Below are 13,146 nucleotides of genomic sequence, written 5' to 3'. Positions count from 1 at the left end.
CTCTGAACTCACAGAGATCCACCTGCCTCTGCCTCCCAAGTGCTGGGATTAAAGATGTGTGCCACTACCACCCAGTATAATAAACAATATTTTTAAAAGGAAATAAAAAGAGGGCTGGGGGTAGACTCAGTGGCAGAGCACTTACTTAGTGTACTTAAGGCCGTGGGTTCAATCCCCGTGTTCTCTCCAGTGCCTAGCAGTGATAGTCAGGGAGCAGGCGCTCCTCGGCTGAGTGAGCATCAATCATGATACATTTCATCTAAGTAGCTTATCTACTTCCAGTTCACAAAGCAACAGCAATATTTGATCCCTCTAAACACCTTGTGAGGCAGATAAGTGAGAATTATTTAATTTCATGAGGAGAGAAATAAGGAAACAGAAGGGAAGGTGGTTTGGTCAAGGTCAAAGTCTATCGCCCAGGAAGCTGCACTTGAGCTGCACTAGAGCGGGGCCTCCCAACCTGCTGTCATCCCGTAGTCTCTGGGCTTCTTCACCTGCCTCTTTGAACCAACAGGGTCAGCTGCCAATGCTGCCTCGTGCAGAGCCAACCTCAAGTCAGTGAGATCCAGAGAGCAGAAAAGGGGGTCTAGCCAGACTAAGCATGGCGTCAAGGGTCTTCCTCCAGCCTACCTCATGGAGGTCCGACGCACATGAAACTTTTTTTTAAGTCTTATTATTTTTCTAAGGTATATGGATGTTTTATGGCATGTATGTATGTGCATCATGTATGTGCTGGGTGCCCTTAGAGATCAGAAAGGTATCGGAGTGTCTGGAACTGGAGGTACAGATGGCTATGAGCCACCATGTGGGTGCTGGAATCAAACCCAGGTCCTCTCCAAGAGAAACAGGTGCTCTGATCCCCTGAGCCATCTCTCAGTGCCACCATGAGTTTTCTGATGTTTGGCATGTGAGCTCTGTTCTACACTTGCCTTTCTTGACTCCTGGATCTTCTGGCCTGACTCTCTAGATGAGAATATTTGGTTAGTTGCTTCCTGATGGTGGCTAAAGTATGGTCGGAAAAGAAGAAAAAAAAAATGGTGACAGTTGCCGGGCGGTGGTGGCGCACGCCTTTAATCCCAGCACTCAGGAGGCAGAGGCAGGCGGATCTCTGTGGGTTCGAGGCCAGCCTGGTCTCCAAAGCGAGTTCCAGGAAAGGCGCAAAGCTACACAGAGAAACCCTGTCTCAAAAAAACCAAAAAAAAAAAAAAAATGGTGAATGGTGACAGTAAAGACATACAGATAAAGGGAGGGCAAGAGAGTGCGAGGGGACAAGAGGAGAAGACCGTAAGACAAGGGATTGGGGAGGCCGGGCATCACGGTGACGCACACCTTTGATCCCAGCACTCCAGATGCAGAGGCAGGAAAATCTCTGTGATCTGAGTCTGAGGCCAGCCTGGCCTACACAGAGAGTTACAGGGCAGTTAGGGCTACATGGTGAGACCTTGTCAAACAAACAAACAAACAAACAACAAATAAAAGACAAAGCAAAATGTGGGAAAGGAACTATGCAGTTTATTGTCTCTCCGGCTTCCATATTTGGTGTGGTTGGAGCCTGTTCCAAAAAGGGAAGGGATGAGATCAATATTTGAAACTACCTGGATCATGCCCACTGCTTTCTTTAGCTTGTTATTAGCATTTCAACTCTTGAGGTCAGGCTAATGACCAGCTTTAGAAAGGGAACACTCAGGAAGACTGACCTGTCCAAAAACACACACAGCAAAGAAATGGAGAGGCAGGACAACACATCATGTCATCTGTTTTTTTCTGTCAGACACATTACGTGGAGTCTGAGGGTTTCTGGATCCCATTTTGCACATAAAGTTTTAGTTTTAGCAGTGATAAAGCAGGTGGAGTAAAGATGTAAGGAAGGAAATTAGAAAGTGGAATGTGGTGGCAGAAGCTCGTAATCCCCGTATTAGGGAGGGAGGTGAGGCAGGAGGCAGGGAGCTACATGGTGAGTCGGAGACTGGTCTGGGTTTTCATGAGACCATGGAAAGGGAGAGGTAAGGGAGGGAGAGAGGGAGCAAGCAGGCAGACCAGGAAAGAACAAAGAAGAGGAAAAGTGAGTGATGGGTGGGCCTAGTTTGGGAGAAGGAGATTGGCAACTGTCAACAGGGAGAGTAAGAACTTAGAAGGCTGGAATAGGAGGCAACAGGGGGAGGAGGCAACAGAGGCATCAGCGTAAAAGCCTTGTGCTCTTGCAAGGTGTCTGAATCAGCTGGCCAAGACTTCAGGCTCCAACGACCTTTATTTGGGGCCAAGCCAGGGGCTCAGGAAGTTTTGCCAGCCCTGAAGCATGCATGCTTAATGAGAGTATACTACGGGGCCTCTGGATGCCACTTTTCTTGTTACAGTCCTTTCCAGGCATGGACTCTGGACTGGCTATGAGTAGCAGCTACAGGAGTTTCCTGTAATGGTCGGTTCCTAAGGTCTGCTGGGTCTGCACTCCCTGTCAGGGCACCTTGAACATACCAGTCAGAATAATGTGGACCAAGACTGTGAAGTGTCACTAATGCTCTTCTAGAACGGACCAACCTCCAGCATTCTGAGACATCATTCCTAGCTAGGCATGGTGATGTACACCTACATCGCATTTGGGAGACAGAAGCAGGATTCTATAAAGAGACCCTGTCAGAAGGAGGAAAAGAGGAAAGAGAAGTATTCCTAAAACAGGTAGACACTCTCAATTTAGGAGGCAAGCACAACACTGTTTACCAAGGAAAGGCATCTTGATATATAGACCTCTATGTACTAGACAGTTCATATATATTTATTTCACCTTCACAGCAATGGGAGAGACCTACAATGCCCATGCATCACATAAAAAACAGGCTCAACTGGGGAGTGGAAACACCCATAATCCCAGCACTACGGAGGCAGGAGGATTGCTGAGTTCAAGGACAAGCTGAGCTACAGAGAGAGTCAGAAAGTGGGGAGGATATAAGGAGATGGCTCAGTTGAGAGAACACTGGCCTAGTTAAGTGTGAGGCCCTGCATAATTCCTAGGATGGCAATAAAATGTAACAAACAAAAGATAGTAAATTCCCTGGCTAGAATCTCAACCTAATAATCCTTGCTCACAGCACACAAGCCTTTCTTGGGGTCTAGACCATCTCTCAAGGCTCTCTCCAAAGCCTTCACTTTGTATTGTTGTAAAGACGGGGGACCACCACCACTTTTGACATCCATATGGTGTTACAGAGTCCATAAGATGCCTTCCCACGGGCCAGAGGGACACTTCAGTGGTTAAAGCACTGGCTACTCTCCTAGAAGATTTGGGTTTAATTCTCAGCACCCACATGGCAGCTCACCACCATTTGTAACTCCACTCCCAGGGGATCAGATGCCCTCTTCTGGCCTTTTTAGGCACCAGGTTCACATGTGGTGCACAAACATACATGCTGGCAAAACACCTATGTACAGAAAAATTAATTTAAAGAAATTAATTACACAGGGCGTGGTGGCACATACCTTTAATCCCAGCACTTGGGAGGTGGATCTCTGCGAGTTTGAGACCAGCCTGGTCTAGAATGAGTTCCAGGACAGTTAGGGCTGTTACACAGAGAAACTGTGTCTCCAAAAACAAAACAAAAACAAAATTAAAAAACTTGAAATGCCTTCACAATACTTCGCCTATTGGAGCTTTAAAGCAACCTGTGAAACAGGCAGGGTTGATCTTAGTCCTACAATTGGTCCTTTAACTCCAATCCTGCTTTTTGAGATAGGGCTTCATTTTATATATATGTCAGGGTGGCCGCACATTCAGTATTCCTCCTGCTTCAACCTCCCAAAGGTTGGGATTACAGACATGTACCACCATATCCAGCTGAATTTTCTAACCCAAACAGCATTCTTTCTACTAAATCAAGAGGAGGACTCATTTGTGAACACCATAACCATGAGGCAGAAAAAAGTGATAGGAAAAGGCTAGGAAAGCAGAATTCCAAGCACAAAACTAACAAACTGATGTTGGCATGACAGTGTTTTAAAATTGTTGAGTAGTTTCATAATGAGTTTTCAAGGTATTCAAAGACTGTATGTAAAATACTATTCTAATGACTAAAAATAGTTTTTAGCTCTTTGACTAATAATTTGCACCCGTTTAATAAAGGTTTGCATCACAGTCGTTAGAAAATTAGCAACGTGTGCCTCAGCTGAGCCCCCGGCAAACTCCCTTGTCCGTGGGCTTCCACGGGCTTCTTCCTGCTTCAGTCCAGTTCTGTTCTCTGGGAAGTACAGACTTTGGTCCACAACAGGGCGAGGTAACTCATTCACTAAGCTGAGTGAACACTAATGAGCAAGGGAACCGAAGACACGCAAACTAGCAATTCTGTCAATGAAACAAGCAATATAAGTCAGGCATGATGGCGCATACCTGTAATCCCCACACTTAGGAAGTAGAGACAAAAGCTTCAGGAGTTCAAAGTCATCCTCAGCTATATAGTTTAAGGTCATGCTGGGCTATGTCTCATTTAAAAAAAAAATAATAACAAAGGAAGAAAGTGAAAACAACCAAATTAAAGTTGTTCTTCAACTTGAGGAATTGGAAGACTCCATAATTTTCATTTAAGTGGCATTTTAAAGATTAATAAAGGAATGTAAGAATAGAAAAGGCTTTTCTGTTTTGTTTTATTTTAAATTGGTAGGAATCAAACCCAGGGCCTTGGTCCAAGCTCGAGGAACACTTTACCACTGAGAGGCCTCCCCTTAAGTAGAGAAAGTTTAAGTGTATAAGAAGGTTCACGCTGGGCGGTGGTGGCGCATGCCTTTAATCCCAGCACTCGGGAGGCAGAGGCAGGTGGATCTCTGTGAGTTTGAGGCCAGCCTGGGCTCACAAGTGAGTTCCAGGAAAGGTGCAAAGCTACACAGAGAAACCGTCTTGAAAAACAAAAAAGGTTCACTGAATAGAAGCGTGTCCATGGAGCGCAGGGAGGGCTTCAAGCTTGAGGGGTGGATGATGATCCAGAGTGTACTCATGTCAGCACAGGACCTAGGAACAGCAACAGGCTTGAGGGGTGGATGATGATCCAGAGTGTACTCATGTCAGCACAGGACCTAGGAACAGCAACAGGCTTGAGGCAGAACCACGAAGTTATCTTTGAAGTGATCAGGAGGAGCCGGGCACATGCCTTTAGTCCCAGCAGATCTCTGAGTTCCAGGACAGCCAGGGCTACACAGAGAATCCCTGTCTTGAACAACCCCCCTCCAAAAAAGGAAGGAAGGAAGGGAGGGAGGGAGGGAGGGAGGGAGGGAGGGAGGGAGGGAGGGAGGAAGGAAGGAAGGAAGGAAGGAAGGAAGGAAGGAAGGAAGGAAGGAAGGAAGGAAGGAAGGAAGGAAGGAAGGAAGGAAGGAAGGAAATGATAGCAGGACATCTGGAAGAATTAGCTCTGCAGGCCATACAAGCAACAAGTATCCAGAACAAAAGAGTTATGCCTGTAGAGGCCAGATCTCTGCAGTTATAGATCTGAGCACCATCTAGGCACAATAAAGTCCAGGGCAAAGGGACACACATCTTTCCTGCCCTGTTACTGTTAGACTTCTAGGTGTAACTGTTAACTGTATCTCAGCTGTGGATCTCTCACACAATTAGATGTTATGTTCACTGCACATTCCCACAAGACTGGAAGCTCCTTGCTATTTTTTCCCAAAGTATTGGTTGCCAGTTCGTGGCATTTCGGAGGTGGAGGAAGCTTTAGGAGGACCTGATCGGAAGGAAGTTAGGTTACTGGTGGTATGCCCCTAGTGGCAATATTGGATTCTCACCTTTTTCTTTTTCTGGCTTCTTTTGCACATTCCCCCAACAAGCAGGCCAAGGAACCATGGACAGAAAACTAAAAGGTAAAAAAACCTCAAACCTCTTTCTTACTTTTCTTCAGGTTATTTGTCAGCTAGTGGAAAACTACAGACTCAAACAAGCAGTTTTAAAATTTCTTTTGGATACTATTATGCAGTTTTAGACACACAAAAGACTGATAAACATAAATAACCAAATAGAAAGTTCATAACTCAGCACTTGGGAGGCAGAGGCAGGTGGATTTGAGTTTGATGCCAGCCTGGTCTACAAAGCAAGTTCTAGGACAGCCAGAGCTACAGAGAAACCGTTTTAAAAACAGCAAAAAAGGGGGAAGCTCATAACCCAAGCCAAATGATCCACTTTAAGGGTGGAGAGTAAACATCTGGAGATATATATATATATGGGTGTGGTGGCACACACCTTTAATCCCTGTACTTGGTAGGCAAAGGTGGAAGGATCTCTGTTGAGTTTGAGCCCAGTCTGGTCTACATATTGAGTTCCTGGATATCCAGGGCTACATTGAGAGACCATGTCTTAAAAACAAAACCCTTAGCTGAGCGGTGGGTGGTAGCACACACCTTTAATTTCAGCTGGCAGAGGCAGGTGGATCTCTGTAAGTTCGAGGCCAGCCTGGTCTAGAGGAGTTCCAGGGCAGCCAAGGCTACACTGACAAACCCTGTCTCGAAAAACAAAAACAAAAACACCAAACCAAACCAAACCAAACCCCTTATTTTCTGTGTATCAGTGTTCTGCCTGCATGCTTGTCTTCGTGCCTCATGCCTGCCTAGTACTCCAGAGGCAAGAAGGGGGCATCAAATCCCCTGGGACAGCAGTTACAAATGGCTTTAAGCCACCATGTGGGTGCTGAGAACTGAACCTGTGTCCTCTGTAAGAGCAGCCACTCCTCCAGTGACCCCCATCCCAGGGCTGTTCCCTCCAGAGCTAGAGGGCTGCAGCTGACTTAGACTCCCCAGTCTGTCCTCCAGTGCCAGTCCATGTCCCTCAGGAAACATCTATTCTTTCCATAATGACTAATGCCTCTAAAGCAACACAACTCTGAAATTCACTCAAATCTTTTTTTTTTTCCCCAGAGGTGAGGACCGAACCCAGGGCCTTGCCTAGCAAGCCCTCTACCACTGAGCTAAATCCCCAACCCCCACTCAAATCTCAAACACAAGGCACAGGACAGTCAACTTTATTGAGGTTCTTTTTTAATTAAAATGGTTTGCAGTAAACAGAGAAGCCTGTAGGGGGAGCAACTTCCCAAATGTTGCCTGCCCCATGACCTACAGATTGAAGGAGAATTTCATGTACTGATCCATCCCAGATTTCTTTCAGTGTTGGTGGTGAAGGGTATTGAATGGAGAAAGTAGGACTGTGACCCAGAGAAGGCAAGGACAAGGCTCAGTCTGGAAAAACCAAACCCTGGAGGCCTCAACTTCACCCACTGAAGTGTTCCATGGCTACTGGTCACCAGTTGCGGTTGGTCAAGAATAAATTAAATACTACAGCTCTGTCATCTCAGCGGATGGTAACAGAGAACCCCAGGCCAGAATGCGCCTAGTGTGCACTAGGCACCACATCACAGATGCCGCAGTCTGTGGAGATTCTGAACAGCTCCCTTCAGGCTGCTCAATGGGAGACCCGGGTTTCACCCCTCAGAAGTCCGTCAGGCAGGCTTCATTTCCGTTTCTTCTCCTGCGTGCTGGTGAACCAAGAGTCTAAGAGTTTCTTGCTGTAGTACAGGTGCCAGGCATGAACTTGGACTGCCAGGACCAATACCAGGTACATGACGGAGACAGCAGAAAAACCAAACAGGAAGCGGTAGGCCTTGCCGTGGCGGTAGAGTTGCTGAGCCGCAGGGAACATCTCCATGCTGCCATAAATGAGGGGCGCGATGGAGAAGAGCCCCATGCTGATCATGGAGAGCACCAGGTAGCTGATGTTGTTTCGAGGGAAGGAGAGAAGGCCCAGGAGAGACGGCACAATGCTCAACAAATATGGATATTCCCACTGATAGGGCATGGCCACCTGATCATGTGACAAGAGCCTCAGGTGTCCCACACTCATCTTGGCAACCAACAGCAGCCATATGACCAGATGGACGTAGATCAGCTTCTTGATTTCGTGTTTGAGCGTCACGCTGTAAGGCAGAGCAGAGGGAAAAGCAATTTTCATTCAAATTGCTACAACCACCAACTATATTCCAGGCACCTGTACTGAATACATGGATACAATTTGAATGATGTAGCCTCTGATAGGGGCTGAGCAAAATGAAGTATACAGCTCAAGTAAATACATATAAGCCCAAGATATCCCAGGGAGGAACCAATTTAGCATGAGCTGGGATGCCAGAGAAGGCTAGCTAGAGGAGAGAGCTATTTCAAGCTGAGGTTCTGAGATGAGCGGAGGTAGGCATATAGTCTATGCAGAGGCAAAAATATGCAGGCACAAAGGCATAAAAGCATTTAAATATTTGTGTTTCAGGAAATCAAGGGGCAAGACACACGGGAGAGGTAGTAACAGTTACAAAGACTGTGAATGTGTAGACTTTAAGACTGAAGAACAGTAATGGCACCTGGGAGGCTGAGGAAGGAGGATCTCAAATTGGAGGTTGGCCTGGACTACATACTAAGACACTATCTCACCAAGCTATGACATGAATTCTGAGCTGTGGTTAGAAAGATGGCTTCTCATCACAGAAACGAAGGCCAGGAGTGAAAGTACAGCAACAAGGACCACAGTTCAGGCTCCCGCTATTTCTCCAGCTATAGTTCCCATGTGAAGGAAGCACGTGTCTCTTAGTCTTAATCCTCTAGGGTCTCAATTGTTATCCTTTTCATATCTTTAAGAACATGAAAACAAGAGCGTGGGTTATGAGGCACCCGTTAGGCAGGGGCCTAGAGTGGAGAGAGAAGGGTCCAAAGAGTTTGTCATCCTTCTGTATGTATAGAAGGAGGCAAAGAACCAGCTGCAGAAATCAGTGGATTTCAGGAAAAAAATAATTCATTATAGGAAATGTAGGAGGTAGGGAGAAAAGGGAAAAAAAAAAAAAATAAAATCACTTCTGGTATTCAAGCTCCTTGAAGGCAGGATCCAGTCTGGCTTTTCTTTCTTTCTTTTTAAAGACCACATGCACCCCTGTGCAGTTGGGAGGCCAGTGAGTGCATCAGAACCCCTGAACTGGGGTTACAGGGGCTGGCTGTAGCCTCCTGATGTGGGTGTGGGCAACTGAATTTAGATCCTCTGCAAGAACAGCAAGTGCTCTCAACAGCTGAGCCAATGTGGGGGTCTCTTCGACCCCCACAGCCAGAGGAGTTAACAACCTGCAGGGGGTAAGGAAGCAGCTGGGTTCAACACAACTCAGCCCCTTCAGGAGCCTGACCCTGAGAGGTTTACTTTAGGGCGTATTTAAGCACAGCACAATTTGATGAAAATTTTCCTGGTGATAATTAACTTAATCTCTTGTGCACAATAAAGCTTAAGACACCACTACATCGAAATTCTTTGTAAAGTACATGTGACATCTTCCATAAAGACAAGGTCTATAGGGCGGTGGTGGCGCACACCTTTAATCCCAGCACTTGGGAGGCAGAGGCAGATGGATCTCTGAGTTTGAGGCCAGCCTGGTCTACAGAGTGAGTTCCAGGACAGCCAGGGGCACACAAAGAAACCCTGTCTTGACAAACCAAAAATAAACAATCAAACAAAGATGGGGTCTATAGACTGACAAGCTCACGATAAAGGTCCAAAGGTTACCAGACTATTAACCACGCATGCTCGCAGACTTCTGGGTGGAAAACAGGGTATACATCTCTCCCTCTGAAAAGACAACCCTATGTGTTTAACATTCCAGGTCCCCTAATCCTTAAAAATAAAATAAAACTCAAACCTAAAACCAAAACCTTTATTGAAGGTATAACCTGAAAGCAAATACCAGGTCTGGTTTTGCTCACTGTTATGTCCTCAGTGCCTAATACAATGCAGGATAGGGGGTTGGGGATTTAGCTCAGTGGTAGAGAGCTCGCCTAGCAAGAGCAAGGCCCTGGGATCGATCCTCAGCTCAAAAACAAAAACAATGCAGGATGGATAGATGGCCAGTAAGGATTTATCAAACCAATAAAGGGATATAGAAAGACCTCCTTACAGGGACATCTCCTAAACCTCTGGTTGGAGACGGACACTTCTTACCACTCACAACCACCCCCACAGCCCCACAATTTAGCACCTACCATGTGGTATTATGCTACACCTTTACACAAATGATTTGCTAATTCCTCACTAAAACCTAAAAAGTATGAGATTTCTCCCTCTGAAGATGAGGGAACTGAGGCTCCATTAGAAATAACCTGCCTGGGGACTGGAAAGATGCACATGCTGCTCCTGGAGGCTGGCCTGGACCACATACCAAGACGCTATCTCACAAAATCACTTCTGAGCTGTGGACACCCTCTACTGGATTCTGCAAGCACCTGCTCTCGAGTGCACAAATTCACATACACACGCACACGCACACAGAACACTCGCGAGGCTGAGGAGGGAAGGCCATGAGTTCGAGGCCAGTCTGAGCTCTACACTGTGGGCCTTCGGTTTGAAAAAGGAAAAATGACGTTCCCAAGGTCACTCGGAGGGGCCAGCAGCGATCCATATGAGCCTGGGCTGGCCGGATCCCCTCAAAGCACAAGGCAGGTCAAGGCGGGCCACAGGCTTCCCCGGCCCGTAAGCAGACCCGAGGCGCTCGCCGGAGCAGGAGCCCCGGTGGCCCGTGACAGCTGGCTAGGGGAGCGACGCCGTGCGGACAGCCGGCCGGCGTCGCTTCCCGGGACCCGCAGGCTCCTCCCGGGGAAGGCCTCGGTGCTCCTGGCTCACCTCATACCTCATCTGGTAGTGCATGGCGACGCGCTCCCGGTGCTGAAAGTCGCTGCCGTCGGTGCCGGCCGCGCGCGGGCCTGCCCGAGATGCCATCGTGCAGAACCGATTTCCAGGCCGCTCACGCCAACCCTCTGGCTCACCGACCCAGCCAATCCCCCAGCGGACCCCTTTCTTGCCTCCTCGGTACGCTTCCACTACCCGGCGTGCAGCTCCGGGAGGACTTCCGGCCTCTCTATCCCAGGAGGTCCGACTCTGTGGTTTCTCCTCCGCGCATGCGTCCTTCGTCTTTCCCGGAGTAGGGCTACTGAGGAGTTAATTTAGTCCCTAGAATTAGCACTTTTACTTGATTGTAAAACATTTTTTAAATTACTTATTTCTTTGTGTGTGGGTGTTTTGTCGTGCACCGTACCGTGTGCGTTTCTTGTGCAGGGAGAGGCTGGGAGAGGATGTAAGATAGACTACTGTTAGCTACAATGTGAGTGCTGGGATTAATTCCAACCCCAGGTCTTCTGGGCTCTTAACCGCTGAGCCATCTCTCTAGATTAGACCCTAAATTCTTATTCTTTTTTAAAGATTTATTTATTTATTATACACAATGTTCTGTCTGCGTATGTCCTGGCAGGCCAGAAGAGGGCACCAGATCTCATTACAGGTGGTTGTGAGCCACCATGTGGTTGCTGGGAATTGAACTCAGGACCTCTGGAAGAGCAGTCGGTGCTCTTAACCACTGAGCCATCTCTCCAGCCCCTAAATTCTTATTCTTGAGACAGGGTCTCATGTGTTTCAGGATGGCCTCGAATTCTTGACGGCCTTTTTGCTTCAGTCTCCCCAGGTGTGATTATATAGTCTTTTTGTTTTGTTTTGTTTTGTTTTGTTTTTCGAGACAGGGTTTCTCTGTGTAGCTTTGTGCCTTTCCTGGATCTCGCTCTGTAGACCAGGCTGGCCTCGAACTCACTCCGCCTGGCTCTGCCTTCCGATTGCTGGGATTAAAGGCGTGCGCCACCACCGCCCGGCTATGATTGTATAGTCTTAAACTCCATGCCTGTCTAGACTTGGCATCTTTGACCAATTGCCCAGTGGGTGGTTGCGCACTTACACTTCTTGCAACTCCACATAACCTTAGGCTTAGGGTCCGGAGCAAAACGACTTTATGCTCCTGAAAGTGCAGTACCGAGAGGACACACCCCAAGGCTGATGCAGCGAAGATGCATCTCGTCCCCACTGCAAAATCCATAGCGGCAGGATCTAAACTGAAACCCTGGGACCTTGAGGGCCAACTGGAACAAAGATGGTGGCGAACGTTTGTAATCTCGTCACTTGAAAGGTAGAGGCAGGATTCAGAGGCTCAGTGGTTAAAAGCACCTGCTGTTCTTGCAAAGGACCCTGATTGTTTGGTTGAGACAGGGTCTCACTATGTCTTGGAATTCCCTATGTAGGCCAGCCTTGAACTCACAGAGTGCTTGTCACCATGTAGAGCATGTATATGTCTATGCACCAGATGCATGCCTGGTACCAGAGGAGGCCAGGAGAGGTTGTCAAATCCTCTGGAGCTGGAGTTCTTGTTCTGAGCTACCATGTGGGTTTTGGGAATCGAAACTGGGTCCTCTGCAAGAACAATCACTCTTAACCACTGATCCTTCTCCAGCCCTTTGGGCTTTGGCTCTTAACACCCACATGGCAGCTCACAGTGGACTAAAACTCCAATTCCAGAGTCTCTGGCACCTTCTTACTCACCTAGGTGAGTACTGCACATCTATAGTGCACAAACCTTCATGCAGGCCAAACACCCATACACACACACACAAAAATTTATAGCCGGGTGGTGGTGGTGCATGTCTTTAATCCCAGCACTTGGGAGGCAGAGGCAGGCAGATCTCTGTGAGTTCGAGGCCAGGCTGGGCTACAGAGTGAGTTCCAGGAAAGGCGCAAAGCTACACAGAGAAACCCTGTCTCAAAAAGCCAAAAAAAGAAAAAAGAAAGTAATTAAAAATTTAAAAAGACAAATAAATTGTTGTGCTGGGCATAATAGTGATGCCTGTAATCACATCATTTGGGAAGCTGAAGCGTGAGTTTGAGGTCAACCTAGGCAACATAGTGAATTATCAGTCATCATCCACCATCTATCTATCTATCATCTATCTACCTGTCATTGGTGTACACATATCGAGTTGCTGTATGGAGAATGGGCTGGAGAAGGGGATCAAGATGAAAACTATGTCAGTAGCAGAAGCAAGAAACAATCCAGCGGCTTGAGAGCTGGATGAGGAAGATCTTTGAGTTAAAATATTGCTGAGAAGCTGCAGGAAGAAATTGTAAGGATGGTGTTTCTTACTGATCTGGAAAATTTCTCCGACATGTATTAACTCAAAACAAAAATGCAAATCCCTTAAAAGCAGGTATCAGGGACTAGAGAGATGGCCCAGCAGTTAAGAGCACTGGCTGTTCTTCTAGAGGACCAAGTACAATTCCCAGCACCCACA

At 47.2% G+C, this 13,146-nt stretch overlaps 1 protein-coding gene across 2 annotated transcripts; it reads right to left on the bottom strand.

The window, feature by feature from the left end:
- Positions 1-6,973: 6,973 nt before the first annotated feature.
- Positions 6,974-10,898, bottom strand: Jagn1 (jagunal vesicle mediated transporter 1). 2 transcript variants are annotated; one of them, XM_006997823.4, is made up of 2 exons: positions 10,671-10,898; positions 6,974-7,937 (listed from the first exon to the last, which is right to left on the bottom strand). In XM_006997823.4, the coding sequence occupies exons 1-2, from the start codon at positions 10,757-10,759 to the stop codon at positions 7,475-7,477; spliced, it is 552 nt and encodes a 183-aa protein (XP_006997885.3). In that variant the 5' UTR covers positions 10,760-10,898; the 3' UTR covers positions 6,974-7,474. The 2 variants fall into 2 exon arrangements, with proteins under 2 accessions (XP_006997885.3, XP_076423717.1); XM_076567602.1 differs by having other exon boundaries at positions 10,664-10,886.
- Between the last annotated feature and the right edge of the window lie 2,248 nt (positions 10,899-13,146).

This window comes from Peromyscus maniculatus, chromosome 3, assembly GCF_049852395.1.
Source record: "Peromyscus maniculatus bairdii isolate BWxNUB_F1_BW_parent chromosome 3, HU_Pman_BW_mat_3.1, whole genome shotgun sequence".
In the NCBI taxonomy this organism is placed as follows: domain Eukaryota; kingdom Metazoa; phylum Chordata; class Mammalia; order Rodentia; family Cricetidae; genus Peromyscus; species Peromyscus maniculatus.
This window is presented reverse-complemented; position numbering and strand designations above follow the sequence as displayed.

Coding starts and splice junctions, on each gene's coding strand:
- Jagn1 (XM_006997823.4), bottom strand. CDS start 10,759: ATGGCATCTCGGGCAGGCCCGCGCGCGGCCGGCACCGACGGCAGCGAC. Junction 7,938..10,670: donor GCCATGCACTACCAGATGAG/GTATGAGGTGAG, acceptor TCTGCCTTACAG/CGTGACGCTCAAACACGAAA.